Here is a 23,292-nt window from a genome sequence, read left to right as displayed (position 1 = left end):
TTAATATGTCTATGTGTGCATATTATGCCACTTATAAGATGGTTCACTGGTGGTACACAGGCTCCTTCTAGTGGTAACCACGGAAATCTCTGTTATTTATTTTTTTAATATTCACATCTGCTCTGTGTTTAAATGCAGTGTAATTATTGTTCTCAATATCATGGGTGTAGTACTGAATATAGTACTGACAGGGGATAACAGACCATACATAATAAATAATAATAATATTAAGAAGAAAATAGCTCTAGTTAAACTAGTTAAATGGACGTACATTATACATTTACATACATGTAAAGCTGTGTGTCTGCATTTTGTTGCGAAATATGTTCTTATGTGATAACTAAGCATGAAACGTATGATTTATATTTAAGTGATGGTAATGAAGCACTACCCTCTTACGGGAAAAATGACATTCTGTTCCAAAATGACTAAATACTGAAATAAGTAATATTTGATTGAAACGCGCGAATGTTGAGTTTCATACATTTGGACGTTTTGCAACTGCTGTTTTTGCTGAAAAAAGAAGGGGGGAAAAGGGAAAGAAATGACTCTAAACTACATTTCCCACAACCCCCCGGCGCGGTGGCGTCACGTGCCTCGCTCGAAGTTGTGTCGACCTGTGCTTCTCTCTCCTTGTTTGGCCATTCGGACGGTGAGTAGCTCCTGCTTTTCCCACTTTACTACTGTACTTTACTACTGTACTTGCCTGTTTTACTACTGTCTTAGTAAAACAGGCAAGAACTTGTCGTTGCCGTATCGGTGGCACGTTATTGACGTGAAACACGAGGGGTGCTCGAAGTGCATTGTCGCTTCTTGACGTGAGGCTGCGTCCTGCGTGTCGCACGCGTGGCTCCACATGTAATTCCAGGTGACCGCATGAGCTGCACCTCGGCGATCCCGTGGGTTTTAGGAGCCGTGATCGAGGTCACGTGGCCTGTACTATCGACCAGGGTTCCATTGATCACTGCTCTGATACACGTAATGTAGGTTATGGCGCCGGATCCTTTTGCGTTCGTCCTCCCCCTCCAGACCCTTCGTTCGAGGCCAATAAAGTGATGTGCACTCGCAAAGTTGACGAGCTAAAGTTCTACGTGAAATTCTGTACATTAAATGGGATTGTCCGTCGTGCGTGGAATGAAAGAATCAGTCCAGGCTCAAAATAAGCTAAATTCTGCCTCCTGTAAATATTATAATGGGTTAAAAAAAGACGCACTGCAATTGCATGATGTAAACACTAATCCAGTAGTCAAGTAGCTTCTTGGCCTTCCTGCTCCAACTTGCCTACGCGTTGTTTCATGTAGTGTGGCTGGAGCGTGGAGGAAACTCCTTCGCCGTGGCAGTTTTGGCGTTGTGTAGTGCAGCCACGGTTACGTTCAGCAGGTCATTTTCGCGAAATGGCGTTTAGAAACGACGACCTAATTTTGAATTCCATTTTTTCCAGAGTGGAAGCTGTTGAAAGCCGGGACTAAACCGGATGCTCGGGCACATTTCTGCTGCCTCGGTTCCTGGTTTTACCGTAATGGAATGACCGTACTACAGTAGTTTAACTCATGGTCCTGTAAGTATTCTTCATGTACCAGATTGTGCGAGGAACGGTCGGGGACCTCCACCCCGGCCCCTTTAATAACTATGCTCCGCCTAAGAAGAAGATGGGCCGGCGCGGTCGCCACATGATCGTGGCCGCGACCCCCGGCGTGGTCTTGCTGATAGCCGCCGTGGTGGCCTGGTGCTACTACAGCGCATCTCTGCGGCGGGCCGAGATGCTCAAGACTGAACTGCTGTACCTCAACAAGGACGGCTTCACCATACGCAACCAGGGCGGGGCTGTCGTCTTCAAAATGGCATTCAGGTTTGTATTTGGAAGAGAGAATCTCACCGAGCAGGGTCCACAATGAACTCTTAATAGCTGGTGGATTGAAAACAGCATACTGGTGAAAGCACTGGATATATGAACACTCACAATTCACAAAAACTTATTTACGACTTATGGTAATAATTTCAGATATTTTTCATGTCAAAAATAGGCGACCAGGCGACTTACAATCAGTAGTTACAGGGACAGTCTCCCTGGAGCAACTCAGGTTTAAGTGTCTTGCTCAGGGACACAATGGTAGTAAGTGGGATTTGAACCTGGGTCTTCTGGTTCATAGGCGAGTGTGTTACCCACTAGGCTACTATAATATTAATGTAATAAATAAAATTAACACTTAGTGTAAAGTTCTTCACAGCCTCAGCACATTTTTTATATAAACACACCTTCTCATTCAATCTGTTTTCTTTATTTTCATGACCATTTACGTTGGTAGATTCTCACTGAAGGCATCAAAACTATGAATGAACACATGTGGAGTTATGTACTTAACAAAAAGTGGTTTTTGTTTGTACTGTTACTCAAAGGTGAACTGGAAACCATAAACGTTGTAGATTAGATAGAATGAACTACTTTCTTTCTTTCTTTTCTACTATTTCTGGTTTGTGTTAATGTGGTCGGTGAGCTTGTGGTTTACTGTAGATGGGGCTTTTTTTTGTTTTTGTCAGGACTGGCACCCTCGACTTGGACTCGTGCTCAAAAGAAGATGGAATTCTTAGTTGCAGCCGAAGCGAGGCAGGGAAGCTGAACTTCTTCATACAGACGGTGCGGCCGAAGGACACGGTGATGTGCTACCGCGTCCGGTGGGAGGAGCTGGAAGAGGGCAAGGCCGTGGAACACGCCATGTACTACAGCGGCTCCCACTGGTACGGCGGGGCTCAGAGTGCCATCCAGCACTGGCCTATTGCAGTGGAAGGCCAAGCGGCTCCCAAGCCCTTCATCACCGGCGACATCTTCTCCAAGCAGCAAGACTTCGGCAGCATTCTGGAACGCTACTGGCTGTCGTCCAACGCCACGGCGATAAAGATCAACGACTCCGTGCCCTTTCACCTGGGCTGGAGCGAGCCGGAGAAGGTCCTCCGCTTCCAGGCTCGCTACGAGAACACGCCTTACAAGCCGCCCGCCGGGCGGCCGGCGCAGGCGGAGCTGAGCTACCGCGTCTGCGTCGGCTTCGACGTGACGTCCATCCACAAGTACATGGTGCGCCGGTACTTCAACAAGCCCAACAAGGTCCCGTCCGAGGCCGTGTTCCGCCACCCCATTTGGTCCACCTGGGCGCTGCACAAGACGGAGGTGGACCAGGAGAAGCTGCTGAGGTTCGCGGGCCAGATCCGGCAGCACGGCTTCAACTGCAGCCACCTGGAGCTGGACGACTGCTACACCAGCGGCTATGGTGAGTTCGAGTTCGACCCCGCCAAGTTCCCCAACGCGTCCGCCATGTTCCAGAGCCTGAAGCACGACAAGTTCCATGTCTCTCTGTGGACACATCCATTCGTTAATTATAATTCCAGCAACTTTGGCGTCGCCGTGGAGAGGGGCCTGTTTGTTCGTGAGCCCACTGGCCAACTCCCGGCGCTGGTCCGATGGTGGAACGGGATTGGCGGGATCTTGGATTTCACGAACCCAGAGACCCGTGAATGGTACGCGTCTCACCTGCGAGCCCTGAAAGTCAAGTATGGAATTGCGTCCTTTAAATTTGACGCAGGCGAGACCAGCTACCTCCCACAGCAATTTAGCTCTTTCACGCCATTGCACGACCCCAGCACGTTTACCAGACGCTACACGGAAATGGCCATCCCCTTTAACGACCGCGCAGAGTTGCGGTCGGGGTACCAGTCACAAAACATCTCGTGCTTCTTCAGACTTTTCGACCGGGACTCTGTCTGGGGTCATGACCTGGGCCTCAAGTCTATCATTCCCTCTGTATTAACGATCGGGATTCTGGGATACCAGTTCATTTTGCCGGACATGGTGGGTGGGAATGCCTACCCAAACCGCACAGTGGGAACCAACGGGCTTCCAGACCGCGAGCTGTACATTCGCTGGCTGGAGCTTGCAGCTTTCATGCCCGCCATGCAGTTCTCCATCCCGCCCTGGATGTATGACGAGGAGGTGGTGAAGATTGCCCAGAAGTTCACCACCCTGCACGAGACCCTGGTGGCGCCACGCGTCCTGGAGCTGGCGGGGGAAGTGCTGGACACTGGCGACCCCATCATCCGTCCGCTCTGGTGGCTGGCCACCGACGATGAGGCCGCCTACAAGATCGACTCCCAGTTCCTCATTGGTGATGATCTCATGGTGGCGCCAGTTCTTGAGCCTGGCAAACAAGAGAGAGATATCTACCTCCCAGCTGGCAGATGGAGAAGCTACAAAGGGGAATATTACAATAATGGTTCCAAACATTTAACTGACTACCCTGTGGACCTGGACGAAATTGCATATTTTGTGTGGACTGGTTAAGCCCAGCAGTGTATTGCATTATTGCTCTGATGGAGTCTCGTCCTAACGAATGTTCCATGTTTGGTCTTCTGCTCCTGTTATGCCCCATCCGTGGAATGTCCATCAGCATTAGTTTCGTTGAAGATGTTTAGATGCTGTGTTTTTTTTTTTTTTGTGGGAATACGAAACAGAAACATAAGCTTCAGCTTTAAATGTAAAATTCAGGTTTTATGGTTTGCAGGGGGTTTCACTTCTTTGTGTGAAGGCTGTGTTGGCGAGGGCCTAATTCCTGATACAGTACGTATGCTACATGTCCGTCTACAGTCTCAAATTAAGTCGTGCACAATTTGCAGATTTGGGGTTCAGTTCTCTTTTGTTTTTCTTTTTTTATTCAGTGACAAAATATCCTGACACAGCTTTAAAGTGGCAAAGTCTTTGAAAACATTGGGTTGAAGCAGACTAAAAAAAAATCCGTCCGTGAAAGATCATTCTTGTTATTGGTCATTTTTAATCTCAGCTGCGCATTTTAATTTGTATTCTATTTTCTGGTGACGAGCCCCAAGGAGCAGGAAGTCTTGTTTTGTGATGCAGCTGTTGAATGCAGGGCTACACCAAAGTTTAAATGATTTTCACTCAGGTGGGGAAGAGAAATCGCTACTCTTCCAACTGGTAAATGTTAATGTCCTTTAATTCCTTTCCAAATGTCATTTTGATCTATTATTTGGGAAATATTTTGTACATTGTATTTTAAATATCACACGTTGTGTGTAATATTTGTGCCAATGTTAATTGCCAATAAAAACTTTTGCAATTAATCTTGAATCTTAATTTTGAATAGAACGATTGCAGACAATATTCGTCAGCTAATGTCACATCCTTATAATTGAATGAATTCTCTACTGAATGTACAGGTCATTTCTCATTGTGGTTGGCCAAGTGGGTAAGGAACCGGTTGCCGGTTCAAATCCCGACCGACCAAAGCGCCGTCCCCACACACTGCTCCACGGGCACCTGTCATGGCTGCCGAATGCTCACCAAGGGTGATGGTTAAAAGGACACATTTCGTTGTGTCACCGTTGTGCTGTGCTGCAGTGTCTCACAATGACAATCACTTCACTTGCATAAACCAGATAATAAACATGTTTATTGTTTTAAATTGATCTATGCCAGCAATTCATATACAAATGAAAAAACCTATTTATAACTAAGATAATTTTAAAAGAGCAATCAAACACATTATCAAAGTGTTAAGTGTACATGGCAAGCGTTCCAGTTTATGGTGTGTACACCAGGCCCTGTTTGGAACTATTTTCCGAGGAACTTGTACATTAAATAAGTATACATTACTCTAACACTGTACAGCACAAATAATAATCAATATTATTTGAACCACGTGTTAAATGCAACCCGAAATGAGCCCAGTACGCTTTAACATGACCAGACCTGGCAACATAGACGTCTGCGCAAAACGAGCGCAGCCACCACGCTCTTGTCACGGACATGTGTGCACCGCGCATGCGCATCTGAAACACGTTGTTTTGACGCGCCGGCTGCCCTATTTTTACCCGCGAACTTAATCCGGACGCGTCTTTCACGCCTTTGCTGCCTCGGTTGACGGTTACCGGCCGGGATCGTCGGTCCTGGCAGCCGTGACAATGCACGCGAATTTAAGCCTGCTGAAGTCCAAGTCGGCCAAGAACAAGTCCAGCTCTCAGGCGTCCATCAGCAGGTTCTTCACCAGGCAGGAAGGCGACAAGAACGCAAATAAGTCGGGAAGGAATTCGGCACGTCCGTGCCTTGGAGCTCCAGGCAAGGTAAGCAGCGGTCGCAGCAGAGTGGAAGTCTACAAGGGCGATGCAGGGGGTTGTTGTGAATGTGAACTTCCACACCGGCAGGTGGCGCTCCCCGTCGCAGCATGATTACTTAATGGCAATGGCGTGGCCTGTCTGAAATAAAACTCTTTAATCATCAGACTAAACACACATCGTAGGTTCAGATATCCATGGCGCTCCCTGTGCTATTCCTGTTTTGTTTCCTGTTTTTTTTATTTTTTTATTTAGTGTTTTGGGATGCTGACCAATCGAAATGCAGCAGAAGCAGATTGACCAATCAGCACAGAGACTCTATATGATCCAGTAGGGTTGTTAGAAAATATCTATACAGCAATATATCGTGATATTGTATCGAATTAAATATCGATATATTTGCATACTAATTTAGTTATGTTGTTTTGTCTAAATTATTAATCAAACACCGCATCTTGTATTTCAGCACGATTTTCAGTGAATATCGCAATACGTACAGTATCACAAAATAATCACAAAGTAATCGCATCGTGATCCGTATCGTATCGTGAGGTCATTGCCGGTACACATCAGGGCAGTCGCGTGACATATGTTGTTTACTGACAGGGTGGTAGTAGCCTAGTGGGTAACACACTCGCCTGTGAACCAGAAGACCCGGGTTCAAATCCCACTTACTACCATTGTGTCCCTGAGCAAGACACTTAACCCTGAGTGTCTCCAGGGGGGGACTGTCCCTGTAACTACTGACTGTAAGTCTGGATAAGGGCGTCTGGTAAATGTAATGTAAATTTTGTACCTGAATATTGATAATGTATCACAGTAGATTGCCATGCAGATAATTTTTGGGGGTATTTGACATGGTGGCGCCCCTTGCGTTTACAGAACAAGCTTTGCCCAGATGGGGAGGAGTCCCTTGGGAAGAGAGCTCGACTCTCGCGCGAAGGGGACGGAATGGACTGCGCTCTTCAGAGACTGAAGCGGTTCAGTTGTCCCGGCGGCCCGGGTGGGGAACCCTGCGGAGAACCCCAGGGCGGTGCACCAAGCCCCGTGGTGGGGGAAGAGGACCGACACGCAGATCTGAGACAGGTCCGGTGAAGACGACCGTATCTGAACCGAGCTTAAACCATTTAAAGCGAAAAGCCGCATCACAACGCGCTGTCTAATCGTCCCAGGCATTCAGCTTCAGTCAGGCTGGTGGTGGCACGGGCAAAAAAAGCGCCCCCGAGGCGGGTGTCCCCAATAAGCGGACCAGGAGCATCTACACCCCGCTGGAGCTGCAGTTCATGGAGATTAAAGAGAAGCACCGCGACGCCCTGCTCTGCGTGGAGTGTGGCTACAAGTACAGGTTCTTCGGCGATGATGCTGAGGTGGGTGGCCCCGCCGCGCCCGTGTACAGGCGTTTAACGCAGGGCGCCACCAGGCCGCTCTGAGCTTGTTTCACCCGCATCAATGTTTCCAGACTGCGGCGAAGGAGCTGAACATATTTTGTCACCCGGATCACAATTTCATGACCGCCAGCATCCCCGCCCATCGCCTCTTCGTCCACGTCCGTCGCCTGGTTTCCAAGGGTTACAAGGTTGGAGGCCGTGGTTCTGTTCGTGAGGGGAAATTTGACATAATCGTGCACTCCAGACATCTTTGATCTTTTATGCGTCATATGAGCAAAAATTCTAGACAATCGTTTCACTTTGGGGGGGTTTTGTGGGGAGTCTCTCCAGGTCGGTGTGGTGAAGCAGACAGAAACCACGGCCATCAAAGCCTCGGGGGCCACCAGGAGCTCGCTCTTCACCCGAGAGCTGAGCGCCCTGTACACCAAGTCCACGCTGGTGGGGGAGGGTATCCTGTCTCTCTTCAGGAGATCTAGTTCTAATTAACGGCGCAGCCACAGTTAGGATCTTAACATTCAGCCATTCAGACGTCAACCCGCTGTTGAAGATGGGGGACCTGGAGGAGGCTGAAGACGTGGTGCAGGACTCCTCCAGCAACTACTTGATGTGTGTGAGTGAGAGCTGGGGCAGGCAGTCGAAGGAGCTCGTGGTGGGCATGGTGGTGAGTCTTCATGTGGGCTTTTTATGTTCTGTGTGTTCCGTAGGAATTTAGTTGCTTTTCGCTTTAGATGTTTCTGGTTTTTGAATAGTGGGTTGGTCGTTTCCTTCATCCTCTCTGCCGAGTTGTAGGTGGTCCAGCCCAGCACAGGGGACCTGATGGTGGACTGCTTTAAGGACGGTCCTTCCCTCTCAGAGCTGGAATCCAGAGTGCTGAAGGTCCAGCCTGTAGAAATCCTGGTGCCCTGTGACCTCTCTGAAGGCACAGAGAGGCTCCTGAGGAACATCGCTCTTGCCAGGTAACACCTCTGGAAGGAACTGTGGGGGTGGGGGGGTTAACATGCGTTAAGCCTTTATGGACTAGTAGTTTAAACCAGAGAGGAAGATGTGGTGCACTGTTAATCAGCCAATCAGATCATCACTTATCAACATATAAAGTGGGGCAGCCCACTTTGTGCAAGTTGTCCCACGATTGTGCAAGTTGTCCCACGTTTTAAATTCTAGTGGCCCCTTTGCCTTCACTCTGCGTTCCAGCTCACCCCAAACCATCTGGATTGGGTTCAGGTCCGGTGACTGTGGAGGCCAGGTCTCCACTTTTTGTTAAGTACATAACTCCATGTGTGTTCATTCATAGTTTTGATGCCTTCAGTGACAATCAACCAACGTAAATGGTGCTGAAAATAAAGAAAACACATTGAATGAGAAGGTGTGTCCAAACTTTTGGCTTGTACTGTATATATTGTCTATATAGAGCATACAGGATTAGAGCTATATAGGATTATATTGGATAGTTGCGAGAGACCATTTTATAAAAGAAATGGTTTGCTAATCATGACTAAGTGGGAGGTAGACATTGTCATGAGGTGCCCACTAAATAAGGTTATAGGCAACTTTTCTGTTTATGTATCAAAACTTTGTGTCATGAATTGGCCACCACTAGATGTCAGTAAGTGCCTGTGGGTTTTTTTTCTTTTATTATTATTTATTTTATTTGGTAATCTGAGGAAATTTTGATGTGTAAGTTTACCGTGATTGAATCTGTAAATTTATGGTTAAGCTCCACTCAGCTGGGGGTGTGTGATGGGATGTGTAGCCGTGCACCAGAATGGCTGATCCTGTTCTTGCCAAATATCGTGCCGGACGATCAACAGCAGGGAGGGGAGAGACACGGTTTACTCTGAAGAGCTGTACATGACGGAGATGCCAGACGGACCCTGACCGCTGTATCAGTCAGATTGGACTGAGGCTCGCCGTTCCGTGCCACTTGTAACCGAGCTCGCGCCGGGATTATCTGTAGATTTCCCAGCGGGCACTGCACCGACATCAGCTCTGGACATGTCAGTTCAGCAGCTCTGCGCATCGATTTTTTTTTTTTTTGGTGCTGGACACGCTGCTCCCGGTGCAGAGGAGGTTAAAACAGACGATGGAGCCACTGTAGCTCTCAAGGGGGAGGGCTTGTGAAGAGAATTTGGATTTGTAATATTTCAACAGGATTTGGAATAAGTTAAGTCATGATTAGCCAATAAGAAGGCTGCTTACCTAAATTCCTATTGGACGTAGGTTAACCCAGCTGCCTGAGGAATCTTGTTTGGTGGAAGTACGCCCGGGTTGAACAGGGGGCCGAGGTGTCTTACCGCATTACTTGGTTCTTGCAGTGTGACTACATTTTCTCATGAGATTGTAACCCAGTTACTAAGAATAAAAGGCGAGTGTGTGTGTGTGTGTGTGTGTGTGTGTGTGTGTGTGTGTGTGTGTGTTACACATATCATTCATTATTGTTATGGAGTTTAAAAAGTGGTGAAAACACTAATATGATATTTAGGATCCCAACAATTCCCTCCGATCTGCTGTTGCTGGCACTCGGGAGTCCCGAGGTTATTGTTGCTGTTTAAATGCAATGTAGATATTAATGTTAAGATGTCCCTCTTGCTGCAGGATTACAGTGTCGGCACTAGATAACTGTCAGTAATTAAGTAAATTAAGTGATTGGTTTTGACACAGCGCACGGTGACACAGCGAAATGTGTCCTCTGCTTTGAACCATCACCCTGAGTGAGCAGTGGGCAGCCATGACAGGCGCCCGGGGAGCAGTGTGTGGGGACGGTGCTTTGCTCAGTGGCACCTTGGCGTTTCTGGATTTGAAACCTATCCTACCTGCTAGGCTTAGGGCCGTGTAAACTAGTTATATCTACACTACTGTTTTGTTTGTTTGTTTCCATTATTTTTTCCATATTTGAAAAAATAATAAATTATTATAGGATGCTTTTTTATTTATTTATTTATTTATTTATTTTTTCCCTTGTGGGCCTGCAATAAGCAGTCCTCAACCAGCGTGGCATATGCAGATAATTGTTTCAACACTTCACCTAATCTGCACATCTTTGCGAGTAATTGCATCCAAGGGGGATACATTTCTGCCCGGTGGTGGCCGTTGGTCAATTCTCTGTGTTTAGCTTAGAAAAATGCCGCGTTTGTCCTTTTCTTAAAAAAAAATATTCATACATGCATACATAGCAGTGAAGAAGAGGAAATGGTGTTTTGTAAAACATTTTACAATTTATTAGGATGCAGGAAAAATGTGAGGTCCGAGTATCCACAAAACCTCATGTATTGTACCTGCTACCATCGCCACCGCATGTCCCCATCCACTGTGGCGCATGGACATTTTGGTGAGTTTCGGATACTTATGAAGAAGGACTGCAACAGGTTCATTAAAAACCCTGTTAGCCCGTAGGTGTGAAGAGGGGAGGGTGGCACGTTTGGTGTTTTAAATTTTTTTTTTGGCCATAGCGGTGCTCTCTCCGGCCAGCTCGGCTCGGTGATAATAGGGGCTGTTGTGATAATGGGGCGACTCTCGGCGCAGTCATGCGGGTGCCGGCAGGAGGGAGGGGCCGAACCTGCGGATGGAGAGGGGCGGATTATCTGCGGATGCTTCGGCCTTTAATTTGCGGCCCTCTCCGGGGACGTGTAGGTGAGTGAGGGGGGATTTAGATTACAGGAGGAAGGAGTAATGTCTCCGTTTTAATTCATCTTGTTTATTTGCTTGTGCGCTTTTCCCGGAACGGACGGGATGCAGCTTTCATGACCTGGAGTTGCGCGGTTTTTCCTGAATGGTCCACAGCAGCCACTTTTCACAACTTGGGGCCGATTGATTTGGTCAGTTCAGCCGTGAGCTGAAAATGTCCGTTTAGTGTCATGCAGCAGCTGCAACTCTGCAGGCCCCTGCTGGATCGTGCTTTGTGCCACCCTGAGCACTGAAGGCTCGGCAATGATCATTTTAATTAAAAAAAAATAAAAAATGGTGATATCAACTCTTTTATGGCCCCAGCCAGCATCTGCTTCTGATGGCGTGTTTGGAGTTTTTTGGGAGTTCTCTCTATCTACCCCCCACCCCACAGTGACTTGTTTATTGCAATAAAAAAATAATATATATATATATATATATATATTAGATATAAATCACATATTTGTAGTCATGTTCTGACAGTTTGCTTAACAAGGGTTCCAGGGGCTGCTGATAATTCCGTGTGGCAAAAGCTTCTCCAGGGTGGCAAAGCAGAAGAGACCCCATAGCAACTGTTGCCGAGCGCCCTGGTAATTAGACCGAGGGAGGGTTATGGGTAGCGTGCCGCTGCCAAAGGCAGCTACTGACATTCATGCGAAGTGTTGGCTTTCCTGAAAATCATTTAACTCGTTCGTTTATTCATTTGTAAGAAGCGAGTTCAGAAGGTTCAGCCTATGCCCTACTAACACCCCCATTGTATCGATCTCCTGCGCCCCCCCCGAGGCAGAATTACAACCGGATTAGGGCCCAGGTGGAGTCGTGCGATATTTCAGTTGTTCCTTCTCCCCACGCATCTTGCGTGGATAGTGACCCTGACCCACATGAGCTTACAGTATGGATACTTTACTTAGGTAGTACTTATTTAGGTTTTTTCCCTTCACACATGAATGCATTACCTGTCTTCATAATCATAATGAGCAAACTAAATGAATAAATAAAATGGAAAACAGAAAACTCATCACAGCAACGTGTAAAAGTAGAATATCGGTGACCCTATGATTCCAAAGAGTGTAATATGTCTATGGATGTGTATATATAAGTGTGTACATATTTGCGGCATGTTTCCTATGTCCCAGTTTTGGCCGGTTGTCATCACAAAGTGCCAAATGGACAGTGATTACCGTTTATCTCCTGGTGTACCACTAGAGGGGGCCTGGGCACCACCAGGGTTCCCAATGGCCTCATTTCAATCAGGGGAGTGCTAGGTCGCGTTGGGTTTTATTAGCCAAGTTAATGGAAGGTTGCAACGTCCATAAAATTAGCAAAGTGTTTATGGTCCTGTAGTGGTTAGAAATGGTGATCGGTGTAAAGCTTTGGTCATTCTGCTCTGCCGTTCAGAAAGCAGCAGCTCAGATGGTCTGATCTGGAATTTGTCCCCTTATGTCATCATAAGGGGAAAGACATAGACTATAGACACAGAAACTGGCTTAAAGTGGCTGCAATTCTGCACCACGGCTGAAATTCGGAAAGAGACCTCAGATACAGTATTAGGGGACCAACAAGACAGATATAAAAGCAAAAAAATATATAATGTCATGGGCCCTTTAACTAATCTCTCCTCTGTATATTCCATGTTGAACCACTAGCGGTAGACCTTTACATTCTTTAAATTCTTTATAATGCTGCAGGTGGCAGGTTTTAAGCACCAGTGATGAGAATGGAAACCTTCTGGAAAGGGGTCTTCCACAGATTCACATCAGTCACATGAAAATTGGTCTGATTTGATTAATCACCCTTGATTTTTCACCCGAATCTACAGGCCCCTGACAAGCAGGCTGATTTATATACATACTGCAGTGAGGTGGTGCACCGGTGTCTGGACTCTTTATCTGGCTCCTTGCTCTCTCTCTCCCTGGTTTAAGTCAGGGAGCCGCCGCACTTCCAGACGTTCCCTTTCAAATTTTCCACATGGGCTTCGCGTGTCTGTTTACCAGGGACTTGTGTGCAGTTTTATAAATTCCAGAGAGCGTGATCTCAAGCATAAGCGCATTTTCTTATTAAATATAATCATCCCGGTGTTTTACGTGGTCATAATCAACAACGAAAAATCAATTATTGACCACGTCCTTGATGAAAGTGACATGTTCTGTGAAATGATATAATAGTTCCTTGCATCGTAAGGAGTCTTGTGGTTCCGTCTTGGGTCGGCCGTGTTAATTTGTTCATTATTTTGTCCTTGATATTTCCGCCTGAGTGCCTGCTTTTGAAAATGGATCGTTTCAGTTTCTGAACGAGTCGTTTTCCCATGTAGGAAAAAGATCCTCTCAGCACAGTTGCACAAGCCACATGTATTTTTTATTTATTTATTGCCTCTGGTTTCCCCGGCAACCGTGCAGCAATGACAAAGAGAACTGGAGTCCTTGAACCATGGCGATGAATGGGAAGCAGAAAAGAGTGAATGAAATGATGGAAGTTGAGTGGGGAGGTGTGTGTGTTTCTGTTTCCTCTGCAGTTTATTGACTCTTGTCTAGAGTAAATGGGAGCTTCTAGAAAGTGATATAGGCGAGGCTGAGGCTTCAGTAAAAAAAAAGAAAAAAAGGTGGCTTTTAATATTACTCCTCATCAGGACCAAATTTGATTTTGTATTAATAGATATTGGTCCATATGAATGATAAATGATGAACAGACTCATGCACTACTTTACACTGTAGTATGTGTAGAACTAAGCATATTCAAACTAATGACAGTATCAAAGTTCATAATCATTTTATGTATTGTCCAGCTATAATGAAATGAATACGTAATGAAACGTTTGAAATTGTAGCCGAATGTTAATATTTATGTTCAACTCACATATGTATGCTAATATGTTCTCTTCACAGTGAGTCGATGCTCCTTCAACTTTAATTTTTTTTTTCCACCACCACCCCTCCATATTCCTCTCTGCCATGAACTGCAGTGTTCAGACTGATGACCGAATTCGTATCGAGCGGCGGGACAGCCAGCATTTTGAATTTGGCGAGGCCATGAAGACGGTGAAGGACTTTTACGCCGACCCGACTCGCCACTGCAAGGAAAAGGGTATTGCCCTTCATTCCCTGCCATTTGGGTTGGGTTGTCTGTGTCAAAGTGTGCTTTACACCCAAATCTTATTGCTGACCTAATGGCCCACTGGCGGATGTGTTCTGAGACTGGGAGTTCTCCTCATATTAAATATTCTCTGATATTATTGAGTCAGGAATAGCATAGTGAGGAGGGAAACGTATGTTACTACATTTTGTTTTTTCTTAATCAAATGAAACAAGACTTCAATCTGTCGATTATCCACCCGTCATGGTGCACTGTGCCCTTTCGTGCATGACTCACAAATAAGAAACTGAAAATATCGCCCCCTAGTGGCTCGCTGCAATATGGCGTCTATTGACTTATACAAAGGCTAGAAGCAACATAAATTAATTAAAATAAAATTATTTTCACAGTGTCTGCCAAGAAGAACTTTTTGGCCTTGGAAAATTTGATGGAATTCTTAAATTTGATGGAATTCTATGAATATCGATAGAATTTAAAAATACATTTATCTGGATAAACAAATCCACCACGAATGATACCAGGCTGCCGGTGCTTATCCTAGAATCTATAATCTTAATTAGGTTTTTAGTCAATAATTGATCCAATTTAAATGCTAAATTGAGTCATTACGTGGGTCATGAGGTTTCAGGTCTAGGTTGGAGACATTTTTAAAGAAATATGAGGCACTTCTCTGTCTTCTAGCGTGAAGCCGGCGGATGTGTCCTCCTGTGTCCTTATCAGCTGCTGTCACGCAGGAAGTGAGGCAGAGTGTGACTCTCAGCATCACTCGCTCTGACTGGAGTTGGACCGGTGGCGAAATGACATTTCAACACTCGCCCCCTTTCTTCCCACAGACTCGTACTGCCCCTACGTTCACCTGGAGAGGCCGGTTATCAGCTGCCTGGGCGCCGTCATCCAGTACCTCACCGAGTTTAAGCTGGAGCGGGTCCTTCTCTGCACGAGGTGCTGTGCGCTTTTAGAAATACAGTACGCCCGGCCCTGGGCGTGGACCCATTTGTTACCCTCATCGTTTATCCTGGCAGCGCTTCAACACTGCCGGCGGTGATCGATTGTCGAGCGATGTAATTGTCCCTGCCTGATCCTCTTTAATCTGACGCCGTGCATATTTTAAAGTCCCACGTCTTTTGTTAACAAGTACATTAAGTCCTGATAGGGCTGCAGAATCAGTCGTCCCTGCTGCCCAGACTCGCCGCTGATCAACGTGTTTAGTGCAGAGTGGCCCTGCGCTGAAATAAGCCGTAATTAAGATCGGGGGAAATGCGCCGCCTGGAGACGATAAACGAGGCTTGTCTTCCTTGTCTTAATTATCACTCATCATTTGCAGGAACGACTTCTTGTTTGATGCGAAACAAAAATGAAAATGGAAAACACTTCAATTTAAGGCTGGGGTAGGAGACCTGGGTCTCACTGCATGTTGTGTCTTTCAGTGCCTTCAAACGACTCTCGAGTGACGAGGACCAAATGGTTCTCACCGCCATCACCTTGAAGAACCTGGAGGTGCTTTGCAACCAGGTTAGACAAGTGGGAATCTTCTGGGATGTTTGTGGGAGAATGAAGAAGTTTGGTTTGGAGAAGGCCTTCCAGAAGCTCCTTCAGTTCCTCAGCCAGACCTTTGTTCCAGACTACAGGGGCTGTAAGGGGAAGCCTGTTGTGGGTGCTGGACCACACCCAGACGCCATTTGGAAGAAGAATGATGAAGAAATGGGTCACGCAGCCTCTGACATCAGCCCTGTGAGTGCCTTACTTTACCCCCTGATCCTTGGTGGGCGTGGCTCAAAGCTCAGGCTGAAATCAAGGTGCTTTTCTCTCGTTATCAGTATAGTACTGGCACTAGTCGGACTTTGAATGTTGTGCTCTGTGACAAATACCTGTGTAGCCAATAGAAATGAGTAGGAGGAACTGAGTATGGTGGAAAAGACATTGAAAGACAGAAAAATAGCGGGGCAATGGTGGTCTGGCGGTTAAGGAAGCGGCCCCGTAATCAGAAGGTTGCCGGTTCGAATCCCCATCCGCCAAGGTGCCACTGAGCAAAGCACCACTGCTCCCATGCCACGGCGCCTGTCATGGCTGCCCACTGCTCACTCATTTACAGCATTTATCAGACGCCCTAATCCAGAGCGATTTACAATCAGTAGTTACAGGGACAGTCCCCCCCCCGGAGCAACTTAGGGTTAAGTGTCTTGCTCAGGGACACAATTGTGGGATTTGAACCTGGTTCACAGGCGAGTGTCTTACCCACTAGGCTACTACCACGTCTAGGGTGATGGGTTAAATGCAGAGGACAAATTTCACTGTGTGCACCATGTTCTGTGCTGCTGTGTATCACATGTGACAATAACTTCACTTTCTTAAGAAAAAATAGTCTTCCTTGCTTCTTCCCTTCTTTTTACTAATGCTTACTTACTAACATACTGTCCAAATGTAGACAGTAATGAAAACCAGTGGGGCAGAATCCAAATGATGTAGCAGATGTAGTGATGCATACCTGTTTTGTTTTTCTTTTTGTTTTTTTTGTAAATTGCCATTAGAAATGTTGTAATTGACTGGAAATCATGTGAACAGCCATGAGTTCCAAAGTCTCTGCTTGCCTTGCATGCAACAGATTATAATTTCACTGCCGCTGGATTGTCTGTTAGCCATGTGGATTATTGGATGCAGGAATAAAAACCATCTTAACCCATTTTTGGAGGTAAATTTTTTTTGCAAAAACATCCACTCACTGTAACTTGCTTTTTTTTTTTGCCTGAAGGTCCAGTGATATCCACTTTTTTTTTGTCACTGATTATGTGTATTGACGTGTCTGAAGTAGCTGCCTGCCCTTTGTGTTTTTATCTCGCCTAAATTCGACTCGGCTTTTGGCTTCTCAGAGACGATGGGCCTCCCTGCGGTGACCATATTGTTTTTTAATACCGAGTCCCGGTCTGACGCAGTAAAAGTCCTCTGAGGATTGATTACGTCTGTATGCCGTTCAGGAGCAATAATGAGTTGAAGCAAATGACCGTGAACCTCGTGCAACTGTGATTTATTCATTTTTTTTGCTTGCTCATCGTGTACCATGACTGTGTGACTAAATGAATCTATTTTTCTAAAAGATGACTGTGCGTAATGAAGCTGCGGTGTTTGTTTTTTCCCCCTGATGGCGTGGGAGTTAGGAGATCAGTGCATTCTTGATCCAAAAGAGCAATGAGCTCTTTTAAATCCCCCTCCAAAAAATTTAGATTTTGGTGAAACTAGTCCAGGTTTTTATCGATTTGTTGCCGTGTAGGCCTGATGTGTTCATCTATGTAACTGAGAGAACATTAACATTTTAAGATAAAACAATTATGTGCCTATTCTGGATTTTACCCTGACCGTGAAGCTAAATTTTTATCATTTTTGTTTAAAACTCTCAAAAAAAATAATCTCAAAGGACTGTTAAAAAATAAGTTCGAATTCATTAGACACTTATGTACTGTGTTAGAGCGATGTGAATTCATAGCTAATAATATTGATGTAACCAGAAACAAGTTTAATAATATTTCTGATTAATATGGATAGCAGTGGACACCATGTTGAAAGCGTCTTTTTCTCACCATCTGTCTTCAGGGAGATCCAGGCCAGGCAGGACGCGGTGGCTGAAATCCTGGCCTCCGGGTCCACTGCCTTGCCCACCGTCAGAACGTTGCTCCAGCGCCTGCCTGACCTTGAGAGAGGAATCTGCAGCATCTACCACAAAAAGGTAGCGGCGGCTCACTATACGCCAAACTTCCCGATGACGTCACACGCCTAGTTGGACAGGGGATGTCCTTGGACATGTGCGGATGGCCATTTCTTTTCTTTTCAAGTTTGAAATCCCAGTAGTTCCTTGTCTGATTTAAACATGCTGACAGCCAATATAAATTTTGACTTTTGCTGTGTATTGATGAGGTAATGTTTTCCGACTGGCATTTGCAAAGCTCTGTTTTTTTTCCCGGCGGGTCAAGCTCTGTGTAAACACAGTGGGGTAAGACGCGTCTGAGACCACCCTGATTTAGCTCTTCGTTCTTGAAAATGTTAATGAGCTGCTGTTCACCCAGTGGCTCTCTGATCTGTGTACTTGTTGCTATATGTAAACATTTACATCATATTTTAATACATTATAGCTTAATGTAAATTAACGCCGTTTACCGGTAAATGTTGCATCCACACAGGAGCGGCAACCTGCTTCAACTACAGTAAACTCACCAGATTGGTGGGATGGTAGTAGCCTAGTGGGTAACACACTCGCCTATGAACCAGAAGACCCAGGTTCAAACCCCACTTACTGCCATTGTGCCATTTAGATATAGCTCCAGAGGGGGACTGTCCCTGTAACTACTGATTGTAAGTCGATCTGGATAAGGGCGCCTGATAAATGCTGTAAATATTGTGGGAATTCTGAAAAATTCCACAAATGGAATTGGTTCACAGTCAAAAAATTCAACACACCGTCATTGGACTCATGATGTTACCCCATTCAAAGTCAATGGGAAGTGAATGTATGTGTGTTTGTGGTGTTGGAAAAGGACTCCATCGCACAACTTGCAGGACGATGGATTTACTACACAAACAAGAAACACCACAAGACATTACCGTACGAGAAGATCGTTCCGGTCCGCTAACTGCTGCGAGCCAAATGTGAGGGAAATCATGGTGCAGGGACCATGCTGGTGAATTTGCAAGGTCCACAATGATGCCGAATACACCTGGACCGTTTTCCTGGTATCCAAAAAATGGCACTAAAATCATACGAAATTTACCCAGGCCTACCGTCCGAGCTTCTCCGCACGCGTTCATTTCTACCATCCGACTGTCGGCGGCGGCTCCGGTGTTTAATGAACTGCATTCATAAACGATCCTATCAGCCTAATGAAAAGGGGAGCGTGGCACATGTTGTCTAAAGGCCTTGTGGGCGATGCCACCCCGGCAACAGGGGCCTTAAAGGGACCCCGATCATCTGTCCGCCATTATCGAGCTACTAATGAATACGTGTACCGTGCACCATTTGGCGCCGGTGCAGGGCCGATGAGAGAAGACTCACTTCCTGCTCAGGCCCGTGGTAACACAGTTTCACTTGAGTGTTTTAAATGAAGGCAACAGGATTATTATTGTCAAATTCTGATTGGTCGGGCCCTGGGCTCATGGGTTGTGTGTGTGTGTGTGTGTGTGTGTTTTACACTGAAGTACTGATTACGAGGAGAATTTGCAGCAGAAAGGTGTTAAAAGTTAATTGAATTCAAACTCGTGGGGATTGCCCCCCTTTTTTTTTTTTTATAGAAGAACATCCCATGGCGCAATATTTTTTTTTCTTGCCATTCCTAATTAAGGATTAAAAAAATAATTACCCTTGCATGAGAGAATAAAATCGAATGTGAATCACAAAATAATTAGCCTTAATATCTTTAGTTTATCGGTGGCTGAACTGTTCCATTATTCTTTTTTTTTTTCTTTTTTTTTTTTTTATCTAACTCTGCATTGTGTGTCAAATACAAATTACTGCCTGATAATCCAGTTGTTTGCAACAGAATCACCCCAGTGAACCTGATGTCGACCGTAATTACCAGCCTGGTGTTTCTACGTATCCTGAGTGTCTCTCTGGGGGGCTGTTTCTACAAATTCATTGTTACCTTTTCTTTGGGGAAAAAATGTCAGATATTTGGAGATTATTTTCCCGAGCCTGTCTATGGTCCTGCGGAGACTAGAAAGGGTGATATGTGATGTGCTTAGCCATTCAGATGGTCAGATCTGGAATTTATGCTGTCATAAGAGGAAAGGTTACCTCCCGTTTCTTGTGCTTTATGCAGTCGTGCAAAGCATTGTAGTTGCTTGGTGATTTGGTGTAAAAATGTTTTTTTTTTTGTTCCGCCATGTAGAATCAGTGGGTTAATAATTTTTTTTTCTTGGAAAACACGACTTCCTGGTTGCGGCAAACATTGTGGTTGGTGAATGGTGTTGGTGATGTAATTTCCGTAAATGCCTGCTCACTTCTATACCACGGCTGAATTTTGGTAATAACTTGGGGCATTCAGGTTCAGTCTGTTCTGATCAGTGTAGAATTAATAATTGTACTGGTCACCACATTGCAAAATAAGTTCTCTACTGCCCACAATGTTCTCTTCCAAATCTAGAGAATGTCGTTTTTTTATGTCATAGATATGTATGGATATGTCCCAACTGCATTTTCACTGCACTATGTGTTAATGGATTATGACAATTGGTTCATTACATTGAGTGTGTGTGTGTGTGTGTGTGTGTTACTGGTTTTCCCAGTGTTCCACGCAGGAGTTCTACCTCATCAGCAGCGTTCTTGCCCGGCTGTCTGCAGAGCTTCAGACCCTCCTTCCCGCCATGCAGTCCCAGTTGTGCTGCAGTCTGCTGAGGGGGCTGCTGCTGGAGACCCCGTCTTTGCTCGCCCCGGCGCAGGGCTTCCTCCGAGTGCTGAACGAGAGTGCAGCCAAGTGAGTGGACGGCCAGCGCCGCATTACATGACCCAGATATGATCAGAACACTTCACATCAACTGTTTCATGCAACATCAGTGTCATATCATATATCAGTGTCTTAGGGTGGTAGTAGCCTAGTGGGTAACACACTCGCCTATGAACCAGAAGACCCAGGTTCAAAACCCACTTACTACCATTAACTACACTTAACACTGAGTGTCTCCAGGGGGGGACTGTCCCTTTAACTACTGACTGTAAGTCGCTCTGGATAAGGGCGTGTGATGAATGCTGTAAATGTAATGTAAATATCCAGACCTGCAAATACTGTAACCCAATCTAAAATACAAACACGTCACATGACTTTGTCCATAATTCATAAAATTTGTTTGGTTTTAAAGTCGTGCCCATGTTGAACTGACAATTTGAAAGTGATTAGTTGTCACATGTGACACACCACAGCACAGCACCCAGTGCACACAGTGAAATGTGGTCTCTGCATTTAGCCCATCTCTGAGGGAGTAATGAGGCATTCTACTATTTGGATGCAGGAAGGGGAGTAAAACTGAGCTCTTCACGGACCTGTCAGATTTTCCCGCCATCCAGGAGCGGAAGGATGAGATGCAGGCGGTTCTGGCTGAGATTCTGTCACACAGAACAGAAATCCGGCAGACCCTGAGGAACCCTTCGCTGGACTACGTCACAGTGTCTGGACAGGAGGTGAGAACAAGGCTTCTTTGTGGTCCACATGCATTTTTTCGAATATTTAGCCTCTCAAACTGTCTGGAAGAATATTTCATCACACGTTCGTGTGGACTTTAATATGTGGATCCAGTCCAGTTTTTTTTATTCTCCCGACCTTTATTCCTAAACCACATGTTCTTGTTCTATGGCTGGATACTGCATTGATAACATATTGTATTATTTGAATTTTGTGAGTATAGGGATCTGATCCTTTTTCTCCCGCTTCAGGGGGTGACTGGTCAACTCCTTGTTCCAAATATCCAGTTGTTTTCTAATGCATGTGTACAGACGCCACCAACATTTCTACGGATGCCCGTGGATGTGTTTTTGCTTTGATTTGTGTGCGATTCCCTCTGGTCTCACACTCCTGCCAGGGTCACAGAAGCTGTCGACATGGGTAATTACAACAGGAAGCGTGCGGTGCTCCATAGACCTGAACCCCATGCTCATCAGTAGGAAGAAAGCTGAGGGAAGGATGTTGAAGTCTATGGATCTCCTCTCATGCAAAATATCTGTGTTTTTTTTTTTTTTTTTTGGCCTAAGTATTTTTCTCACATCCGTGTTCTTTCATAACAGTGTGAACGGCGTAAATCAGATGACACGGTCATCCCATTGTTTCGATTCACATTTGAACCACATTGATGTCATCTCATGAGTCTCTCATGAGTCTGAAGTGCCGAATCAGTGTAGATTTGACATTTGTTGCTTTACATGGTGCTGAAATCGACATATTTTTTATTCTAATACAATTTTCAGAACAAGCTGCTAATAAATTCAGTTAAAATACTCTTTCAATTCTACAAACACATAAAAAATTGTCAACTCTGCACCAAAAACATGCAAGCATGAATGAAATTTGTGACCATAAACATTTCTAATATTTTACCTGGTGACATTTCCCTACGTTCCTGCCCGGCGCCCGCCAGACGTTCCAGACACGCCAACCTTTCCGGTAAACGGGTGAAGGTCCTGCCGTGCTCCTCCAAAGGTGCCGGTGTTTACCAGAGACGGAGCATGAGGTGTGAGAGGGCTGCGTTAGGGTGACCGATGACTTCATTAGGGACAGGACATATTATACGGATGGGCGGCTGGTGATCCTGGACGCTTCTGCGCGTCGTGTTTTTTAATCAAGGAGTCTCGCCTCGTCTGGCTCGGTCATTTCCTGCGGTTATTCCGCAACCTTGTCCGGGGCTGAGTGGATTTATTCACTTTTTGTTAACTCCGTTATGTGACTGGAATTCAAGGGGAGGCTGAAGGTGAAGGGGGACACCCCTGTTATGTTACGCATATGGACTGCGAGGAAGCTGCCACCATGTCTGTACCCCTTGCTCTCTTGTGAACTTCTTTTTTTAACCCCCCACAGTTTCTGATAGAGGTGAAGAACTCCATGTCGTCTACCGTTCCAGCCAATTGGGTCAAAATCAACAGGTACATTGAGCAGAACAGGATGGAAACTAAACTAAAAATCAACATACATACACGCAAACTAAGCAAAATAAAAAAACAGATATAAATGTATTTGTTAGAATTGTTAGATTGTGTAGGATATGTTGCTCTTTTCAGGAATTTAAATTGGGATTTAGGTCACGTGACTACATGCACACCACAGGCCAGAGGTTGGAACGCACACTCAGATTAAAGCAAAGAAATTAAAAATTTAAATAATATGTGGGACTTTCAAAGTAGTTTTAAAGTAAACAATAGTAAGTCACCATTTTTGAAGTGGAATGTAAAGTCATATACTGTAAATGATATTTAATGGAAAGAGAAAGTATGTGTCATCAACATCAACATTTATTTGACAATAACCCTCCCATCACCTTTTCAAGCAGCGAAATGAATGTTAATGAACTAAACATG

General features: G+C 45.4%; 2 protein-coding genes across 3 annotated transcripts in view; both read left to right on the top strand.

The window, feature by feature from the left end:
• Positions 1–586: 586 nt before the first annotated feature.
• On the top strand, positions 587–5,124 carry si:ch211-117c19.1 (myogenesis-regulating glycosidase). 2 transcript variants are annotated; one of them, XM_028996428.1, is made up of 4 exons: positions 587–652; positions 1,442–1,558; positions 1,647–1,849; positions 2,539–5,124. In XM_028996428.1, exons 3-4 carry the CDS (start codon positions 1,650–1,652, stop codon positions 4,328–4,330), a joined length of 1,992 nt encoding a protein of 663 aa, XP_028852261.1. In that variant the 5' UTR covers positions 587–652; positions 1,442–1,558; positions 1,647–1,649; the 3' UTR covers positions 4,331–5,124. The 2 variants fall into 2 exon arrangements, with proteins under 2 accessions (XP_028852261.1, XP_028852260.1); XM_028996427.1 differs by having other exon boundaries at positions 1,442–1,849.
• A 714-nt stretch (positions 5,125–5,838) lies between these two features.
• msh3 (mutS homolog 3 (E. coli)) overlaps positions 5,839–23,292 on the top strand; it is a 32,420-nt gene continuing 14,966 nt past the window's right edge. The window contains exons 1-15 of the mRNA XM_028996185.1: positions 5,839–6,123; positions 6,997–7,200; positions 7,287–7,481; positions 7,574–7,690; positions 7,833–7,950; positions 8,030–8,163; positions 8,292–8,458; positions 14,122–14,243; positions 15,086–15,194; positions 15,680–15,764; positions 15,874–15,983; positions 17,838–17,970; positions 20,520–20,707; positions 21,240–21,408; positions 22,796–22,860. Of these exons, the coding sequence (XP_028852018.1) occupies positions 5,965–6,123; positions 6,997–7,200; positions 7,287–7,481; positions 7,574–7,690; positions 7,833–7,950; positions 8,030–8,163; positions 8,292–8,458; positions 14,122–14,243; positions 15,086–15,194; positions 15,680–15,764; positions 15,874–15,983; positions 17,838–17,970; positions 20,520–20,707; positions 21,240–21,408; positions 22,796–22,860 (2,075 nt within the window). The 5' untranslated portion in view covers positions 5,839–5,964. The remainder of the gene's footprint in view (positions 6,124–6,996; positions 7,201–7,286; positions 7,482–7,573; positions 7,691–7,832; positions 7,951–8,029; positions 8,164–8,291; positions 8,459–14,121; positions 14,244–15,085; positions 15,195–15,679; positions 15,765–15,873; positions 15,984–17,837; positions 17,971–20,519; positions 20,708–21,239; positions 21,409–22,795; positions 22,861–23,292) is intronic.

This window comes from Denticeps clupeoides, chromosome 11, assembly GCF_900700375.1.
Source record: "Denticeps clupeoides chromosome 11, fDenClu1.1, whole genome shotgun sequence".
Classification (NCBI taxonomy): domain Eukaryota; kingdom Metazoa; phylum Chordata; class Actinopteri; order Clupeiformes; family Denticipitidae; genus Denticeps; species Denticeps clupeoides.
The sequence above is the reverse complement of the archived record's forward strand: the minus strand, read 5'-3'. Positions and strand labels throughout refer to the sequence as shown.

Excerpts from the sequence above, each read along its gene's own strand:
- si:ch211-117c19.1 (XM_028996427.1), top strand. The coding sequence starts at position 1,572 with ATGTACCAGATTGTGCGAGGAACGGTCGGGGACCTCCACCCCGGCCCC. Across the intron at positions 1,850-2,538 it reads GTCTTCAAAATGGCATTCAG|GACTGGCACCCTCGACTTGG; the intron begins GTTTGTATTTGG and ends TGTTTTTGTCAG.